The 19150-nt window shown below is 44.2% G+C and overlaps 1 protein-coding gene across 2 annotated transcripts; it reads right to left on the bottom strand.

The window, feature by feature from the left end:
* Window positions 1–11024: 11024 nt before the first annotated feature.
* Window positions 11025–19150, bottom strand: LOC127317310 (putative E3 ubiquitin-protein ligase LIN-1). Of its 2 annotated transcripts, none has more exons than XM_051347853.2 (17): window positions 18211–19150; window positions 16952–17012; window positions 16606–16848; window positions 16161–16243; window positions 14900–16087; window positions 14681–14822; window positions 14153–14398; window positions 13772–14069; window positions 13457–13578; window positions 13054–13173; window positions 12723–12854; window positions 12523–12645; window positions 12311–12421; window positions 12091–12237; window positions 11894–12019; window positions 11554–11670; window positions 11025–11391 (listed from the first exon to the last, which is right to left on the bottom strand). In XM_051347853.2, exons 1-17 carry the CDS (start codon window positions 18894–18896, stop codon window positions 11374–11376), a joined length of 3963 nt encoding a protein of 1320 aa, XP_051203813.1. In that variant the 5' UTR covers window positions 18897–19150; the 3' UTR covers window positions 11025–11373. The 2 variants fall into 2 exon arrangements, with proteins under 2 accessions (XP_051203813.1, XP_071677357.1); XM_071821256.1 differs by having other exon boundaries at window positions 16161–16240; window positions 18211–19146.

Raw genomic sequence — 19150 nt, 5'->3', positions numbered from 1 at the left:
TCATTGTCCGGTGGATGTGATATTGACGGTGTAAATCATTTGGATCACCCCACTCTGTGTCTTTTAATAGTAGTAGTGATGAATCCTAGAAAATCTAAGAGGTAATACATTCAGTAAACGGAGAAAGAGTTAATAAAGGCATGTCTTCTACATCTACCAAGTGAATTAAAAAAAAAGTAGCAAGTTCATAAACACTCCCAATCGCCCCGTCTTGCGACGCATCGCATGAGCATCGCGTTTCATCAACTGAGTTCAAATTACAACCTACTTTCCGTTGAAGATTACTTTTTTTTTCGTGATGTGCGTGTCAAATAGGCATGTGAATCCTTGACACGTGCCCCTCTTATTGCACCACGTGTGTTCTCGCCTATCATCATGCATCAGAGAGAACGGCACAGACTAGTCCACGACTTCAAGCAATCACTCTTTGTCTCTTTCGCGTTTGCCATTTTTTGTTGTTGTGCTACTTCAAGGCTCCCCCTTCACCGGCGATCGCGTGCACAACCTTCGGAAGAGCATGCCTCTAAAATTTTGTTCCTTAAGATTTAGCACCGGGAGAGGGTTAGTTAGGTTTTTGGAGAGGACTATTTCGTCTATGAATTCGATGTACGTCTATGACCTATTCTCCAAGATGGCTGACAACGACAACGGGGTGTTGCGGTGGTGGTCTTCTTATTTACACCCACCAGTATTTGGTTCATATTCAGATTGCTACATACTTATGGCGATCTATGTACTCCAACACATGTACTCAAAAATTGCGATTACATTCGCGAACACCGCCAAAAATTGCGTAATATGCATACAAGACATACAAGTATCAACACATAACATGGGGCGAGATGTGTAGAAAATCTGTTTAATTGGTGATCTGATGATCGTGCCGACACGGAGATGAATGCAAGTGGCGGCATACCGAAGAATGTGCTCCATATATATACATACGTTGCAGCCTGCAAGTGATAGACAGCTTGGTTGAAAGCAATGGTTCTGGCCAGCTTCGATGGGTTGATATTTGAGGACTTGCACGCAACTAGCTCCACATGATCGCTGCCCTCGCGGAAATGGCCAGATCCATCGATGCATGACTATTTGTATACTTCGAGTTGAACTTGGACTGATGCGTGCTGCATACGCACGTATGACCAATGATTAATGGAGAGGAGAAGTTTGGTGAAGATCGGACAAAACACAAGTCTCACGAGTCACGAGCTATACATATGTACCATTCCTCTTGAACTAGCAGTCTTCCTGAATTCAACACAAGTTTGGTCCGTATAAATAAACAAGTAGACGATCTGTCTGGTCCATGTACCCGAGAAAAGTAAGGACGGACATTGAAGAAAATAAATACTGAAAATGACGGGGTAACATTCTGCTCTACTGTATAAAAAGAAAACAAATATTGATACTAGTGCTGAACTGCTACTCCCTCCTTTCCATATTGGTTATACTAAATCAACAATAACTAGTATGAAATGAAGAGAGTAGCAAGGGGGAAATTGGAAGGACTAGGTAGTAGGCATATGATGGCAAGTGGTACACTTTTATTTTTGAAACAAGGCAAGTGGTACACTTGAAATGCGTCAAACATCCATTTTCTGTAATCCCATGTTGTCCCCGCGTTGGGCATGGCCCAGTGATGGGCCCCAACTAGTTTGAGGTTAGCATCATGGGATGATGACGTTTCACACAATTTCATTCCATTCAAGCTACGGTACACACAAGGCCAAATATGTTGTTTTTCCCTCGATAAAGAAATTTATTACTCCTACCCATGGAGATCCTTGTACTCCGACACCAAAAACTATAAATTGCAAACAAACGACTGCTAAGCTCGACAAATGGGGAAAAAAAGGAAAAGCCCGGTGAAAGAAAAATGTCAAACATGTCATCATGTATAGGAAATGCCAATGTAACATTCTACTACCTAGAGATTGTTGTTGCAATAAAAATAGTTGCACAACAACGAGGAGCAAGAAGACTCAATATTTGGAGCCATATCTCCAATTAGAAGCGAGTAACATGTCTCACATAACCATTGCTAGGTTCAACCAATTAAGATGAAATCAAGGGTTCACTTGGTAGGCAGGTAATGTTGCTCCACAATGACCCCTTCAAAAACAATGTCACAACACGTTGAGATTTTTCAGGCCCAACAAGCAAAGGATAGACCTAGGACTTTTACCCCCAAAGTAATACATAAGCTCAGCTCCTTGCCAAGTATCAACACGACTTCTTTGCTAGACCTACAAAAACAGTACATATCACCAAACCACGTTGTCATCCACCACACATTCCTCATTCGGCTGCCATCAACGCAAACAAGAAGGCCCGGCTACAGGCTGCAAGCATAATCGGAGGCGAGAATTAGATCTAAAAAATCGTACTTTGTATTTACGAGTTTTCAAAAGTTTTGAATAAATTATGCTCATATATATCACATTGATACTTGCTCGTGGGTTTTTCAAGAAAAAAAATCAACCATATGGAACCTATATAAAAAGAAAAAAATGGAACTTGAATAGGAATTTTGCGCAATCCTTACACTCTACCTTGGTCAGTTGTCATTTTTTCCCAAGTTCATACTTTCGTAGTTAAATTTCAAACTAGGCATGCACATACGTACATACATCCTTTATGTGGGTCCATGTTACTACACCATTGGCTTTGGGTGATAACCCTCAGTCCAGTTTGCCGGACCAGGGAGCAGCGATGCCTTGGCATCGTGACCTCTTTGGAGGTGTCGTCTTAGGAGATTTTGTTCCATACCGACTGGTCTTCGTGGTGACAGGTTCATATGCGACGATGATGTGGTTCTCAGCATGGTCTTGGCTTGCACGGTGGTGTGTTAGGAGTCGCTCTTCTTTCGCGGTCTGGTTTCTTGGTTCTATCCGAACTCTGGGTGAGCCTTTCAATCATCTGATGTGTCTGCGCCCTTCAAACCAAGGCGAGAGGGCATGTGCCTCTTTGTTATGGATAAATAAATTGACAACTATGTCCTTTGTCTAAGCAAATGATGGCTTATTCCAGCGGTTGTGACTACAACTTGGCACTACATTCGCCTCTTCCTTAGTCAGCGAGCGTTTCTGGAGATCGAAGACTTTGGCTGTTTCGAGCTACATGTTTTCGTTAATTTCTTGTGTGAAGATCGGGAAGCCGTCGAGGTGCCGACGGCCATAAGCCATCGGTACATGCCATTTTCCGGTCGGCACAATACTCTCTCAGCACAGTCCATTTGGCCGTCAACACAACAACCATCGTCGGCACAACCCCCAGGTGGGCCCGGCGGAGGCCCAATGGCCATACTCACACTACTCCCATCCCAACACGCTTAACTTGTTTGTTCCTTCCAGATAAGCTTTCGGTACATGAGTTATACTTTGTCGACAATAGTACACTATCAATCCTATTAACCTTTGGGTCATGATATCACATTTCTTTATCATTTGAATTCTAAATAATTATTTGGCTAAAGAACAATGAATATATTATTTTTTAATAATAAATCTTGAAACAATAAAATAAATTTTTATTTTTTTATCAAAATCTAAAACCAGAAAAACTCCTATTTCTCTTTTGATTTTGAGGATAAAAAAATCGGTAAAAATTTATGTAGATACATATTTATATAAAAAATATTTTCATCGGAGGTCGTATGCAACAAGAAAATCAGTTTTACTGAAACATGACGCTATTTTGCATAATATATCAAAATTTATGTTTGTTAATTTTCCTAACAACTAGAAAACATAATACATGGTCATTTCAAAGGATTTTATTTTTTAAAATTTCTAATATTTTCTAATATTTTTTTGAAAACTGAAAAGGCAATTTGGGGGTGCGGTGGAGCAAAAAGAAAGTTGTGTTGACGGTGTCCGAACGCCCGTTGCCTTAGCGTCACAACAGAGACCCTGTGCCAATGGCTTTTTTGTGCTAAGGACCACACCGGGCTTGTGCCGACGGCTTTCTTCGTGTCTTGTCCTGTTCAGGGACTATATCAACGGCCCCGAGAAAGCCATCGACACAGGTTTTGGCCATCGGCACCTCGTGATTTTCCTTGTAGCGGTGTAAGTATTTGATCATTTAACGCAATGTACTGTAGAACGGTAACACATACATGATGGCAGCAATATTTCTGTCGCTACCAACGGCGTATTCGACGCCTGGACTAATCGGCTGGACGCAGCTTACCCTGATCTGATTGCCCGATCGGCCGAAGGCTTGAATCTTCCATGGGAGGGAATTCCACGAAAAGAGAAAGCGCATTAGTCAACAGCTAGTAGTGGACGGCGACTACCGACCGAAATCTGCCAAACCACCACACCATTTCAACCCATAAATCCGGTGCCCCAGTTGATCCCCGCTTCAGATCTGGACTCTGTGCTGCATCTGCACACCCATATTTCTTGGTTTTCTGTTCAGGGGAGCAGTGAAAGAGATGCACTAGTCCGAGTGTGGACGACCTTGGTCCATGCTCCCAGCAATGTGGGGAGATTCCAAATGTTTGGCCTTGTGACCCCACGAAGGTGGCATTGGCAACCCTACTTCCAGGAACTTTCATGCGAGAACATGAATCACATGATAGGTGTGGCTTCAGTGGACACGAGAATGACAAATGGAGCCACTTGCATTTGTGAGTCTAGCAATTGACAAGTCGCCAAGCCTTCCTGGCCATCTTTCTCAACAGTCGTCCTACTCTAGGCAGTGTCGGTGTGTGATCTTCTCATGGCCTTGTGTAATTCTAACTGTACTCCTCCCTTTGGAAGGAAATAAGTGACATGGCTTTGTCTGATGATTAGATCAGTAATTATTGTTCGCAAAATCTTCATATGAAAGGAAGATAGAGGAGTTTTCGTTCTTAATTTAGTTTGCTTTTCAGTCTTTTTTTTTGGAATGGTGAGGCGGCGGCTATCCTCGCTCTGGTGGTGCATCTAGCGCTGACGTGGGCGCGTGGAGTTGTGTGCCCGTCGGATCTCCCGCCGGTCGGTTTTTGTGTTTGTTGGTGTGCTTTCATGTCAGATCCTTTCGATCTACGGTTGTCATCATTGGTGATGGTTGCTGCTCTGGTGTGCTGGTCCTTTGGGACCTTAGCACGACAACTTCCCATCTATCTACTACAACAAGCTCTACTACGACAAGCTTTGACTGACTTCGGCGATGGAGGGTTGAGGACAGCGGCGTGCCTTCGGCTTGTGCTAGTGTCTATAGTCGTCGCTAGGTGGTCCGAGTACCAATTTGTAATATTCTCCACTTTTTAAGCTATTCATACTACTATTGATGATTATTAATAGATCGGTGGATACGGTGAATTTCTCGCAAAAAGGAAGGCATGGCATGGCGCCACAACGTGATGAACGACAGAAAATTAACACTAGTAGAAAAAGGGGCTTTAGTCCCGGTTCGCAAGGGCCATTAATCCCGGTTGCGCAACCGAGACTAATTATGCGCGACTAAAGGCCCCCCCCCCTTTAGTCCCGGTTGCTTACGAACCGGGACTAAAGGCCCCGCCACGTGGGCGGCTGGCATGCGCCGGGGCGAAGGACCTTTAGTCCCGGTTTGTAACACGAACCGGGGCTAAAGGCTATTTCGAGTTAATTTTTTTAATTCATTTGGGTTTCTAATTATTTTTCACTCCCTCTTTTTTTTCAGAATTTCTGCTATTTCAGTTATTTGCATAATTTAGTCTCTATCTCTAACTATACTTATCTCTAGTCAAATTTCATACTCGTGGTCAAACTTCCCGCTCGGTCACCCATCCTCCCACTACTCTAGCACTAGCACGCTTAACTTCTGAGTTTCATCCCGTTCCGCATCCAAGTGCTTCGCGCGTATGTATGTGATAGTAGTATCATATCAATCCTATTAACATGTTAATCGACGTCACATTTCTTTATTGTTTGAATTTCAAATAATTCTTTTAATAAACAAAAGTAATGATGTAATAATAATCTTGAATAAATAAATAAACATTAACTTTTTAATTTGTATTATTTTTAATTTTATTAATTAATTAAATATTTTTTTTGCCAAACCTAAAACCTAAAAATTTGAAAATCTAAAAATTGGGTAAAAATGATAGTAATCTTTATGCAGGATGCAATTATTAATTTTAGGTTTAAAAAAATAAAAAATATATAAAATCCGTAATTTATAGCAAAAACTAAAATCTTCCTGCTTTTGTATTTCCATTTGGAATTTTGAGAATCTAAAAATTGGCTAACCGGGTAAACCCAGGTGAATTTGGATGTAACTTTTTCCCACGATCATTTTGATATATTATACGTTTTTTTCGACGTCGTATGCAAAAGTTGTTGCGGTTTTACCATTTTTTAAACTTTTTGTGCAAAAAAAGTGAAAATTCAAATTTGTTAATTTTCCCTAATACTAGGTTGCATAACATACAAGAATCTGAAAACATTTTATTTTTTTGAATTTTCTATCATTTTATTTTCTATTTTACAGTGCAAAAAAGGCAGTCCACGGGGGGGGGGGGGGGGGGGGGTGTGTGGTGGTGCGGGGGGAGCCAAAAATCAGAAAAACCTTTAATCCCGGTTGGGGACACCAACCGGGACTAAAGGGAACCGGGATTAAAGGTTTTTTCCTGATCGCAGCCCACTGTAGCCCTTTAGTCCTGGTTGCCCGAGCATTTGTCTCGGTTCAGCAGTAGAACCGGGACTAAAGACCCATTACTCCCGGGTCAAAGTATTTAGAGACTAATGGGTTGGGATGGAAAGACTTTTTTGTACTAGTGTAAGTAAGAAATCATGCATGCTTTTGCCATGAAGGGCCAGTAGCTTTCATGCATGCGGGTACCCTTTTCAGGCCAACATATGCTTGTGCCATGCGTCTTGGAGCTCGATCACACCGGACACAAGACGGTGTATGCGTGAATAAATCATGGGATCCGTCGCCAGCGGTGTCACACAAAAACGAGTCGACAGGTATACATGTGGATCATGTGGTGTGGGCTGTGCGCCCCATGCTTCCATCACCTCGCTGCAGTTTGCCCGTGAATGTGCATGTGTTTCTTCCCGTTAGTTTGATGTTCTTCAAACGTTGGTTACTGGCTTTTCTTTATATTTTATTTCGTAGCGCTGCTCGATTGCTCATTGCACGTAGCAACCATCCAGGTCAGCATGCATGGACGAGTCACACAACACAGGTCGGTGTATTGTCGTTTCCTTTATAGACAAGAGAAAGCCTAAGTGCCTATTTGTGTTGAAGGGATTTAATAGTAGGAATTTTGGAGGATCTCGGTTTGGATTTATGTTTCTAGAGTGACATTTTTTACCCACCATTACGTATCTGTGATACTAATTAACTCATTTAGTGGTAAATCGTTTAGATGTATTATCTTTTTTTAGAAACTCTGGAACATCATTTTCTGATGCATGTCCATTAAGCAAGGTGTGGTGTGATGGTTAAGGATTGACAACACCAGGTGGACAAGTAAAGGAACAAATGGTGAAGACTCATCAGACCTTAATTTACATACTCCTTCCATTTCATAAAACAAGGTTATATAAGTTTACTCAAAAGTAAATGATGTCTAAGTTTGACCGTGCTTTTAGACAAAAACATGAACTTGTACAGTTCTAAACAAATATCAACAGATCCACCTCAAAATATATTTCCATAAAACAAGGTATATAAGTTTAGTTAAAAGTCAATGATGTCTAAGTTTGACCACGTTTCTAGATAAAAAAGAATGAACTTGTACATTTCCAAATCTATATCAACAGATCCACCTCAAAATATATTTTCATATTGTATTTACTAAATGTTGTCAATATATTGATACTTTATCGTATATATTTGGCCTTACTTCGCAAATTTTGACTTTTGACTAGACTCATAGGCTTTTTTTTTTTGAATTTTGCAGAATTATATTGCTCCACATCAACCTAATGTCATTATTATCTAACATAACATGGAGAATGCTAAAATGGGCTAGAACCGTGTCCAAAATATCCTAGATGGGGGATTTTCGTAGAAGTTTTACTAAATGAGGTAATATGTGTCATAGATGCACAACTATGAGGTAAAATGTGGGATCTTCTCTAGTTCTATGCATAGGCGGACCTAGCATCCCTCCTGCCCGGGTGGCCGCCCAAGCTTCCGGCCGGCCGACAGGCTTATTTTCGTCCCTATTTTACATGTATTTGATACTAAATTAGCACACTAAGCCTATTGGCCCATGCTTCAAAATTTTCCTGGGTCCGCTTATGGTTCTATGGAAGCCCTTTGGACTATAAGATTGAGGTAATGTAATTCCTGTGCAATCCGTTCATATACCCTCCATTCTGCAAGAATCTCAAAATGAGCTCAAATCTTTTTTTTACAAGTCCATATCCCTCTCTCTCTCTCTCTCTCCTTATATCCTTAATTCTGCAAAATTCATGTGTTTGTTTCCTGCGCACCAACTAAAGACACCTTTTACAAAAAAAAACATATGTTTTTTTATTCATAAGTTTTGAAAATCCTGCTATATATCCAAAGTGGCCTTAGAGCATCTCCAGTCGCGTCCCCCAAACCGTCCCCCAAAGGGATTTGGGGCGCGCCGGACAAAAAAAGCATTCCAGACGCGTCCCCCAAAGCCCTTTTTTGTCCGGCGCGGCCCGATACGGTGTCCGGCGCCCCGAGCCCGTCCCCGTCCCACAGGGGACGCTCCGGGGACGCCGGACACAACGAAAAGCGAGGCCAACCGACGCGGGCCCGACCCGTCAGCGGCACAGTTAATTTAAACCTAACCGTCGCCTACCTCGCGACGGAAGTTATTCGCGCGCAGCGGCATCTTTGCCTTAATGGCGACGGAGGGGCAGGCGAGACGTCTCGTCGGTGCTGCGCAGCCTCCACGCGTCGCCGGCGTTCGCACGCCATAGCCCGTTCCCGCGCGATCTTCCCGCCTCTTCTCGTCTGTTCCCGCGCTTTCTTCCCGACGCCGGCGTCTATAAAAGGTCTCCCGGCTCATCAATGGTAGCCACCACACCCCGCCGGCAACAAACACAGCCCTCGTCGCTCCACAGCCGTCTCCTCCATCACCAGTGGCAATGGCGAACCGCCCCGGCGATGGCCACTTCCCTCCACCGCCGTCTCCTCCATTGACGAGCCGGCAGCGGCGTGCGGCACTCGAGGAGGCACTCGAGGAGGAGGCCCGCCAGCGGCGTGAGGCGCAGCAGGCGGCGGATGTAGCGGCGTTCTCCACCCCTGCCTCCGCAGCTGAGGAGGCCGCGGCGGCGGCAGCGTGGCAGGAGCAGCAGTGCGACACCGTTGCGGCGTTCGATGCCTCGACGGGACAAGAGGCGCGACGGCGCCGGTACCGGGAGGAGATGGAGCAGCGATGGGCCGACGAGCGCCGGCGCCGCCGCGATGAGCGGCAGCGCTGTTCCGTGAACGGCGTGACTCGATCGAGCGCCGGCGGCGTGAGTCGATCGAGCTCCGGCAGCCAGCGACGGCGGAGGAGCGTCGACAATGGGAGGCGGCGCTACGGCGCTATGGGGGAGGCGGCGAGCAGCGGCGGCGGCCGACGCGTTTGCGGCGGCGATGATGGAGGCGCCAACAGATGTGGAGGAGGAGGCGCCAATGGAGGAGGAGGAGGCCGAGGCGGAGGAGACCGAGGTGGAGGACGACGACGACGACGACGACGACGAGTTCGACGGTCCGACGACGACGCCCGCACCCGGACGAGACGGCCGATCAGCAACGCGCCCTCGTCGAGTCCTTCGAGTCGGAGAAGAAGCTTCGTGACGACGCCCGTGCCCTCGAAGAGGCGCATATTCGTCGCGCCATCGAGCTCTCCCTCCGTGCGGCGCAGCGAGGACGGCGGAGGACGCGCGGCGGGAGCGGCACCGTCTGGCCACCGCCGAACGCAAGGAGAGGAGGCGCGCGTAGGAGGAGCTGCGGCGTAGGGGAGGCGACGACGGGGCGGGGCCGTCGAACGCGCCGCCGGGCGGTCAGTAGTCTAGGTTTAGATGAAATCTAGCCGTTTTCATTCAAACTTTGTAATATATAATCAAAATTGAATGAAAACCTTTATTTTCGTGCACAAATATTCATTTGGGGGCGGCGTTTGGGGGACGCGGCTGGGGAGCGACGTCCCCCAAACGCGGCACGAACAAAACACGTCCCCCAAACGCTCGATCCGGCGCGGTTTGGGGGACGGTTTGGGGGACGCGACTGGAGATGCTCTTAAGTTACTTTTTTAATCTCTGCATCGAAAACAAGAAATAAATAAATGTGTTGATATAATTAAGTTTTAGCAGGCTCATATCATATCAGTGAGATACAATGTATGATAATAAACTTTTAAATGAATTCTCTTTACCAAGCAGAATATATAGACTTCCTTGTTTTAGGGGATTGAAGGCTTTTGCATTTTTTCAGGGCAGTGACGCTTTTGGTCGACAGGAACAAAAACATTGCTCATACTAGGCTTTATATATGGGCCGTTAACCTTTCCACTAGTGCGCTCTGGGCCTAGTAGCTCGCAAAATAGAAAATTGATGTTCGGGGCTATGACTCTCTGAGCACGGCGTGTCGGCGCGTCGGCGCGTGAGCGGTCCATTCAAACTGCATATTTTCTCCCGAAGCTTCTAGCACATCTCTCGATGGCTTCCCTCCAATTCACCCGGATCATCTGACTCCCGGTTGATCTGGTGTTGCGCATACATGTGCATAGTAGAGGGGCCTTGAAGAAACCGAGAAGAAACGTTTCTCCGGGAGCACACCTGCAAGGTGTTCGTCGGAATGCTCAAAACGGACTCTCCATGGACACAGTATTTTTACCAGCGGCCATTCCAATTCTCTACGGATATGCGTCAGGTAGATGGTAATGTCTCTTGCTTGATCCTAATAATGATTGTTCACCGATATGGTACAGTCTTCCACTTTGTGTTGTTTTTACTGTTTATCATGCGCTGCTTCTACGCGATAGCTGGAATGCTGATGGCCATGATCTTTGATTCTACAGTTCCTTGGACTTCTCCCTAATGTCCAATTTTAGTTTCACAACTCTAGGGGAATTTATGAAAATATAGGAGGGAGAGACAGTGTCAAGTATTTACAGGCACATTCCTTTCAAAGAAAAAACATACTTCCTCTGATCCATAATAAGTGTCAGGGTTTTAGTTGAACTAAAACCCCACTTATTATGGATCGGAGGGAGCACTCACTATTTACATTGTGAAGGTACGACCATATGAGGCATTATGAACCACGAAGCAGGAAAAACACTATATGTGATGCTGTGTGCGCTGGAGAGTGCCTTGTACGCCCAAACTGTATGCCTTCCTTAATTTCCATGTTCTTTGTACACGCTCTGCATTTACAATTTTATCCATGTTCTGTTCTGTTATGTCTCTTTTCTGCCATTCACAAAGGGATCCATGCCTGTAATTGCAACAGGGTGCATTTATTATCGGTGCAAATTTTAGATAAACATGAATAGCGCCTTACCCAGATTCATGGTACGCTACTGCTGCATTTATTGTTGGTGCAAATTTTTGATAAACATGAATAGCACCTTACCCAGATTCATGGTATGCTACTAACCTTAATCAACCCAGTTTCAGTTCCACAGAAAATGATGTCATTTGCGGCGAAGATGCTCGTTATCTTGCTCCCTGCAGATAGCCTTCCAACTTTCTGCTGCTTCTCTCTCAACCATATCTGTCCAGATCCATAAGCACAAGCATAATCAGGTTTGCAAGTTTTGTTTGCAATCTAAGACATCAGAGTGAAGGATGTGTTCGGGTACCTGTTACTTATTACTATACAGATTACTGACATTCATTGTTACCAGCATAATAACAATCTCCCATAAAATAGAAATAATAATACTAACAAAAGTAATGCTAATAACCCTCAAAAAAAGTAATAGTAATAAAATCACCTGGATGATACTAGGGCTTTTATTGCAGGTCAAGTAGATGAAGTCCTCCACCACTGCCATTGCATCTACGTTTGTTCCCTTTGATATTGGCATTGTCATTGCAGGCTTGCATCGTTTTTTCCAGTCCTAAAAATAAAACCATGATTAGAATTATTTTTTTCGTATAATGGTTTCTAGAGGTCAAATTTGATCATTACCTTCATGGCAGATCCCTCCACTTGAGAACCAGCACAGTACATCCAATCTTTATATACTACAATGGAGCTAATGGATTGCTTACTGATTCTCCAGCTTCTTGTAGGTGCCCTTATCTCAATCTTCGATTCTACTGATACATCTAGTTCCTGATGACATGTTTTATGTTTCAGATTCCATGTTCCTAGGTGACATTACCGTCATGGTAATAACAAAGCTAACCTGTATACTCAAGTCTCCGCAGCCGAGGTAAGCTTTGCCCTGAAAAAGAGCTAGAGACTTTACATGCTTGCTCTTGTAAAATGTCTGGGTACTTCTTGCTGAACAAGAGAACTGTGGAAGTAGTAGGAATTCAAGTTAGAAACATTGTTTATTACTACACATTCCATCACTCATTGACACAATTCTTGAGACCATAGGAATCAAATGTGCACCTTGAGAACCTTTTTCTGTGTAAGCACAATTATTTTGTCACCATAAATACCAAACTTCTGCACAGCATCTTTTATTCGAATCACCTCAACACACTCAAGCTTACGCTGTGCCATTTTCCATACCTACGAAGTGTACAAATGAGAATAGTAATTAATGATATTTTTATTAATTTCCCTTTGTTGTTGATTGCATTACCTACCCGAATAGATTTGTCAGAAGATCCGCTCAAGAGTTTTTCTCCAGATTCTGATAGTGCAAAACAAGTGACTGCTTTCTTGTGCTCTTTAACCTCTCTGCTGATTACTGCCCGCTGGCCTTTTATATCCCATGCCTGTATAGGAAACACGAGTATTAGGAACTTTAATTAGGGAAACATTACAGTGTTACATACTGTCGTTTTAATGGTTATAATTCTGAGGAAAATCATTGTTTGTTTCCCAATTATGAGTTATCTATTGTCATGTTACATTTGTGTTCTTCTGTTGATTTATGAGTTGGAAAGTCTACTGAGATATGGAACATAGCATTACCCTGATGGTGCCATCGAAATAACCAACAAAGAGCTGCCCTCTAAAGAATGTTATAGCAGTTGCTGCTCCATTGCCAGGTTGACCAATCTCTAGGATTTGTGTATGCACACATGATACACTCTGCACTGACAACTTCAGTTAATTAGAATTCATGTAAAAGTAAAGCTTTGAAAGGGCGAACTGGAGTCCATTCTTATTAGGTTTGCAATATAGCACATCATTATTCAGATTAGAAGGGACTAAAGCACCATGGTAAAATGATAAATATAAGTAAATAAAGTTCAATAAAAAAAATAAGTAAATCTACTGAATGTTCAAGATCTCGCTCATCAGTTGTGATCCAGAAAGAATGGGAAAACAAAATAAATAAAGAGAAAATTAATTAAATTTTAACAGCACTTACTGGTCTCCTGGGGAGGTAATAATCTGTAACTTGGAGTAACTCCTCAGCCATCCATGTGAATGATGAAAGCCTCCTAAGAGATTCTCGTGAACTCTCTGGTAAGCTCATTAACTTCTGCTTCCCTGAATTTAGGGAAACAAATCACATCTTAGAATAGTGTATAACTTGGAGTATTGCATTGACCATTCTTGTGCACACACTTAGGCTAGTTAATCTTTACATTCCAAAATCTTAATATGCAGTGTACTACTAGTAATTCAATACCAAACCATTCTAATTTAATTTTTAAAATAGGTAATGAGAAACCTTCCTTACCTTTTCCAGACGTGTAGTTATAGACACACATGCACGCCAGAAGCTTTTCATCAAGCTCACATCCCGGATGAAGGTGGCGCACTATGTCATGCAACAAGATCTCGCAAGCAAAATATCTTACATCATTTTCACCAAAGGAAGCCAGCTCACTTCCAAGCCATGCGGCACATACAAGGCAGTCACGTGAGATTCCCTTCACCGTGCTTTGCAATCCTTTTGCCAAAGTAGTGATAGCTGGTACTCCTATTCTTACAATTGTTCGTGCAAATCTATTGCTCCATGGGCTTATTTCTGTATCCTGCATCATATTTACTCTTAATTGTCACTTTTAAAGCTAGTTTCTGTTGTGTTGGCATATGAATGAATAGTTTTATACTTGACCTGAAGACAAGTATCCAGCCAGTCGATGTTTCTGATCATATTTCTATGCGATATTGAGGTGAGACCTGCTTTCTTTGAGAGCCATGCAGCAGTGTAGGATTCTCCCGACCAGGAATAAGTCCCTCCAAGATTTGAAAGAAAAGATGCTGCTAGGGCCTGCACAGTCAAATCTTCTTGAGATGATAGAGACTCCAATAGGACCTCCACTGCTTCGTCTTTGAAAACACTCCTTCCATCTGGTTCTCCCTGAAAAAGCAGGAAAATAAACGGTTATTACAGATAATGTAAGGTCACTCCAATGCCATCATTGTCAATAGATATATAAAACAAAAGCTATCTTCTTCATGGAATCAAGGGTAGGAGCTCTGCCTCATTTCACATAGAAAGAAGAGAAGAGAAACACTGAATTTGAAAAGGATTGGTATTTTATAAACACCACATTTTCTTAAATTTTATTGCAGCTAGTGTACAACATGGTTTTATGGACCAAAAAATGATTGTTTAGATTATATAGGACAGTAGGAGTACCAGCATATCCAGTTGAAGGAGAAGATTAGCTGCTAAAACCCGATGTTCAGGTTCAGTTTGATGGAGACAGGCCATCAGTGTATGCATAATGGCAATTCCTCCTAGCTGTCGTATTTTTTGTAGCAAAGAATTTGCTGAAGACCTGAAGGTTAACACAGTTGAACAAGCTATTATGGCAAATATTTAACAAATTCAACCTTATCAGAGTGTGTATCATACCGAGGAATCTGAAGAATCTCATGGAAGTATTCAAGCGCCGCACACTTGGCACGTTGCTCTTTTCTTCTGAGAAGATGAAGGAAAGGTTCCACTGGAGTAGCCTGTGATAAGAACTTCTTACAGTTTCCACCAAGTCGCACACACCTGACGAGAATGGCTGCCAGGGCCACACCTTCTTCCAAGTTGTTATTCTTTGCAACATCAACAAGCTTAGAGAGAATAGGAGGAGAACTGATGGTGGCCAAGTGGACATTATTTGTTACATAGTCGAATGCTGTCACTAAGATCTCAATGAGAGCTATTGATGCTGATGTTGGTGTCAGGGGGAGCAACGTAGGCCATTTTTGAGTGGTAGAATTACAGGCCACATGTAGAAGTGAAGGTAACAGCTCCAAGTTTTTAATCTCTGAAGGTGAAGGATCCAACAAATATATCAGAATGGCAGCTTCATGCACATCTTGCTTCAGTGCAGTGGCTAAATTGGTTAAATGGAAGTCTTTCCTCTTGATGCCTCTCATTACATTCCTATCTTCAGATATCATAAGCACTAGAACATATACTGATGCTCTGATCACTTTTTCCTTTTTTCCTGTGGAAATGCTATCAAACAGTTGATCAAGAATGTCTTGCCCCACTGATGATTTGTGTCTCACTTCAGAATTATGGTTCAGCAGCTGCCATATAGTTGTGACTTCTGAGCCGGCATCTAGGCAGCTTTCTAGCCCATCTGCGACCAACAGTTTTGATACCGCCTTCTCGAATCTTTCAAGGAAATCAACCTGACTGCTGTTACCGCAGCGCGAGGTAATATCGCTCCAGTCATCACTATTTGAGAAAGCTCTGAATTTCCTACTCATGCTTCCTCGAGAGACTAGGTCGGATAGAGCACTTCTCTTGATAAATTTAGTTGAGAAGTTGCTGAAGCATCTGATATCATTCCTGGGTGTGCATTGTGGAGGCATGTCAATGTCATCCTTGTTAAAATACTTGGAAACGGCGTATGAGTCTGCATTATGCAGATCAAAGACCGACTTTGACAGATTATTCAGTGAACCGTGCGAGCTGCTTGTCTGTAAGTAGTTTGGTTGCATCTGGCTGTCGTCGACAAGGTAAAGTGGAGATTCAGGAGCGTATATCATTGCATTTTCGGGAGAAGTGCACCATGTTAGACTCTTCTTGTGGCATGATCTAATCAACAGAAGAGTCTGTTAGGAGTGTAGCAATACTCGACAGCATATCAGATGGAAGTTGAATGCAGTACCTTTCATGGAGTTTAGATGACAAGAAATCTGCATCAATAGGCATAATCTTTGCTGATCTCCCGTTCTCATGGGGAGCTGCCTGCTTCAGATGAATAAAATTCAATTATATTCCTAGGGATGCTCAAGCATATCAAAGATTTTGCAGTTGAGGTACATAATCTGTTACCCCATATGCTAATATTACAAGTCATGCTTATGAGTGCAGGAAAGTATTTCACTAGTTTTCGGTAATGTAGGTTTCCAAATATTCTGGTATAATTTTTTTTCCACAAACTGAAGTACTAGTTTATGAGTATTCAAATAATGACTGTTAAGATCGCACTTTTGGTAGCTGTTCTTCTGATAATGAACTGAAACAAGAGCACTAGTTCTACAAAATGAAAATAGCAAACTCTGTTCACCATTATAATTTATTATAACTGAGTGGTAGAATGGATGTCTTACCTCGTCATCGCTTCCTTCACTAGAATCAAGATGTGAGTAGAAGGAGACCGGCGAGTCGGACTGGGCCTCCTCGAGTATCTCATGGAGGCACCTGCTGTCAGAGCTCTCCTTAGTATCTTCTTGAAACTCTTGATCTGCACAGCTGAGAAAATCCTTGAGCTCGGCGAAGCCACCGTAACTGCAGAAGTTTGAGACAGTGGCCATGCTCTTCTCTTCATAGCCAACCGGTTGGATTGTCCTCTCCTGCAGAAATGCCAAGTCCATTTCAGCTCTCAAATAACTCCTAAACTCTTCTGTATATACACTGCATTATATGAAAATATGTGTGCAAAAGTATGACACTTGCCTCGGACACATTTCGCCATCTTGGGATGACAGAGCTTGCAGATTTTCCTAGCTGAAGACACCTGTCCATGGATGTATGCGTATTCAGAACAGAGAGACAACTGCTGCTACTATGGTGTGTAGAGAATAATGGAAAGTATAATGAAAGCTTGAGTTCATCTACTGGTTTTTTGAACTATATATAGCAGTAGCACCACTCAGGATGATCTCTCTAGATGGTGTTAAGTTTTTGTAGGCATGCACGCAGCTGTGGGTCAGGACGGTTTAGTGTGCATGCTTGTCTCAAGCTGCTAGTGGAGAATCTTTGGCTTTGCTTCAGAAACTCGTCAGGGATTTGGAGACGGCATGCAGGTAAAAAAGGTGTGTCAGCATGTTCCTTTTAGAATCCTTTTGAAAAAAATGATTAGTCCTGCGCTGATCTCTCCCTCCTTTTTTCATTTTCTTTTTGCCACATCGCAAGGGCATGCTAGAGAAAGTTCAGGTTTGTGCTCAAATGCCCATGGACCGCACAATGTGGTGTGCAGAAACCAAGTAAAGGTTGGACAAAGGGAATGAGCAAGGCAAAATGCCAATAATCTTTTTTCAGAAATAGCAAGTTGTCGTCATGGTATTCCAATTTAATGTGGCTCTGTTTGAGTTTGACATGGAACAACTCAGTTTCTCTACATTTTCAATATAAAGAGTTGCCGCGTGGAAACAATCGTCAAGCTAAGTTAGGAACTAGTTAAGAATTATGTTTTTAACCCAGGATTAGAATTTAAGAGAGTTTTGCATATGACATTTTTCATCTTTAGACACTCTCAGCATAATACTGTCTTGAGATCTTTATATTTGAAAAATCATCATCAATTCAAGAGTATGGAGAGAAAAGAAGAGAACGTGAAAGAGACAGTGGACAAAACTGCAGTAGCAAAATCTTTTCCATGAAAAAGTGACGTCCCTACTGCACCACATCACGACCCTATCATGAAGGGTACTGTCCCATGTTCAGTGTTCACTTTCCCGTCTCCTTGTCAGTGTACTGTCCGTCCGATGTACTATGTGCGTACGTATAATTATACTGCTCAGAGTATGTACATACATAACTACTCACTCTGTTGGATAGTAGTTATGGCTGATTTAGATATATCCAGACATATCTTATGTATAGATGGAACGGAGTGAGGAGGGAGAATATACAGTAGTACGAGATGCCGTTATAAGTGTCGCGGTAAAATTTAGTTTCCCGCGTTCATGGAGACATGACACAGTGACACTCACCCGGCACTGTCGGCCGAGGCGGCGGCGCCGGCGCCGTCGGGCACGGCGGCCACGACCCGGTAGTACATGAGCCAGTCCTTGTACCGCCTGGCCGCCCGGCGCGCCGCGTCCTCCTCGCTGGCGCCGCCGGCGCGCGCCAGCACGGCCTCGTCGAACAGCCCGTCCCAGAGCACGCGGGGCGCGAGTTCGCCGGCGGACACCGCGGCGGGGGAGACGAGCACGGCCTGCAGGAAGTGCGTGGCCGTCTGCCACGCGTCCCCCTGCGCCGCGCGCACGAGGGCGAGGTAGAAGTAGGCGCACGCCGCGACGAGCCTGTTGTCCCGCCCCGCCGTCCGGCCGTCCTCCGGAAGCAGCGCGGGCGCCTGCAGCGCCGCCTCGACGTCGTCGAGCAAAGAACTGGCTCCTTCGGCGTCGGCGGACGGGAACGAGTCGATGGCGCCGTGGAGCGCGGCGAGGACGGCGTTGTCGTCGTCTTCGTCGTCAGCCGAGGCCGTGTGGGAGTGGGACGAACCACGGCGCCGGGCAGACGCGAGCAGCGCGAAGCACCGGCGTCGCGTGGCTAGGAGCTGCGTCGGATCGGCGAGGAGCGCGCGGAGGTGGTGGTAGAGGAAGGAGATGAGGGAGCAGATGGAGGTGTGCGGTGGGAATGCCGCCACTGCCGTCGCCGTCGCTGTCACCGTCGGCATTGCAATGCCGGCGCCGATCTCTCTGCAACGGCTCCTGCAGCAGGATTGGTTGCCGGGGAGATAAGAGTTTGCATGCGAGAGAGAGAAAGAGAAATGTAACAAGCAGGGAGAGAGAAGAGATGCACTTGGCGCGCACGGACAATGCTGGTAGTGGTAGGTATGCGAGGAGCTGGTCCTTCCTCCTTGTGGAGATAAGCGTAGGGGATCCCCAAGCCTAGATGGATTACAGAGAGGGAGAGAGGGGGAAGGATTTT

This window comes from Lolium perenne, chromosome 1 (assembly GCF_019359855.2).
Source record: "Lolium perenne isolate Kyuss_39 chromosome 1, Kyuss_2.0, whole genome shotgun sequence".
Classification (NCBI taxonomy): Eukaryota; Viridiplantae; Streptophyta; class Magnoliopsida; order Poales; family Poaceae; genus Lolium; species Lolium perenne.
The sequence above is the reverse complement of the archived record's forward strand: the minus strand, read 5'-3'. Positions and strand labels throughout refer to the sequence as shown.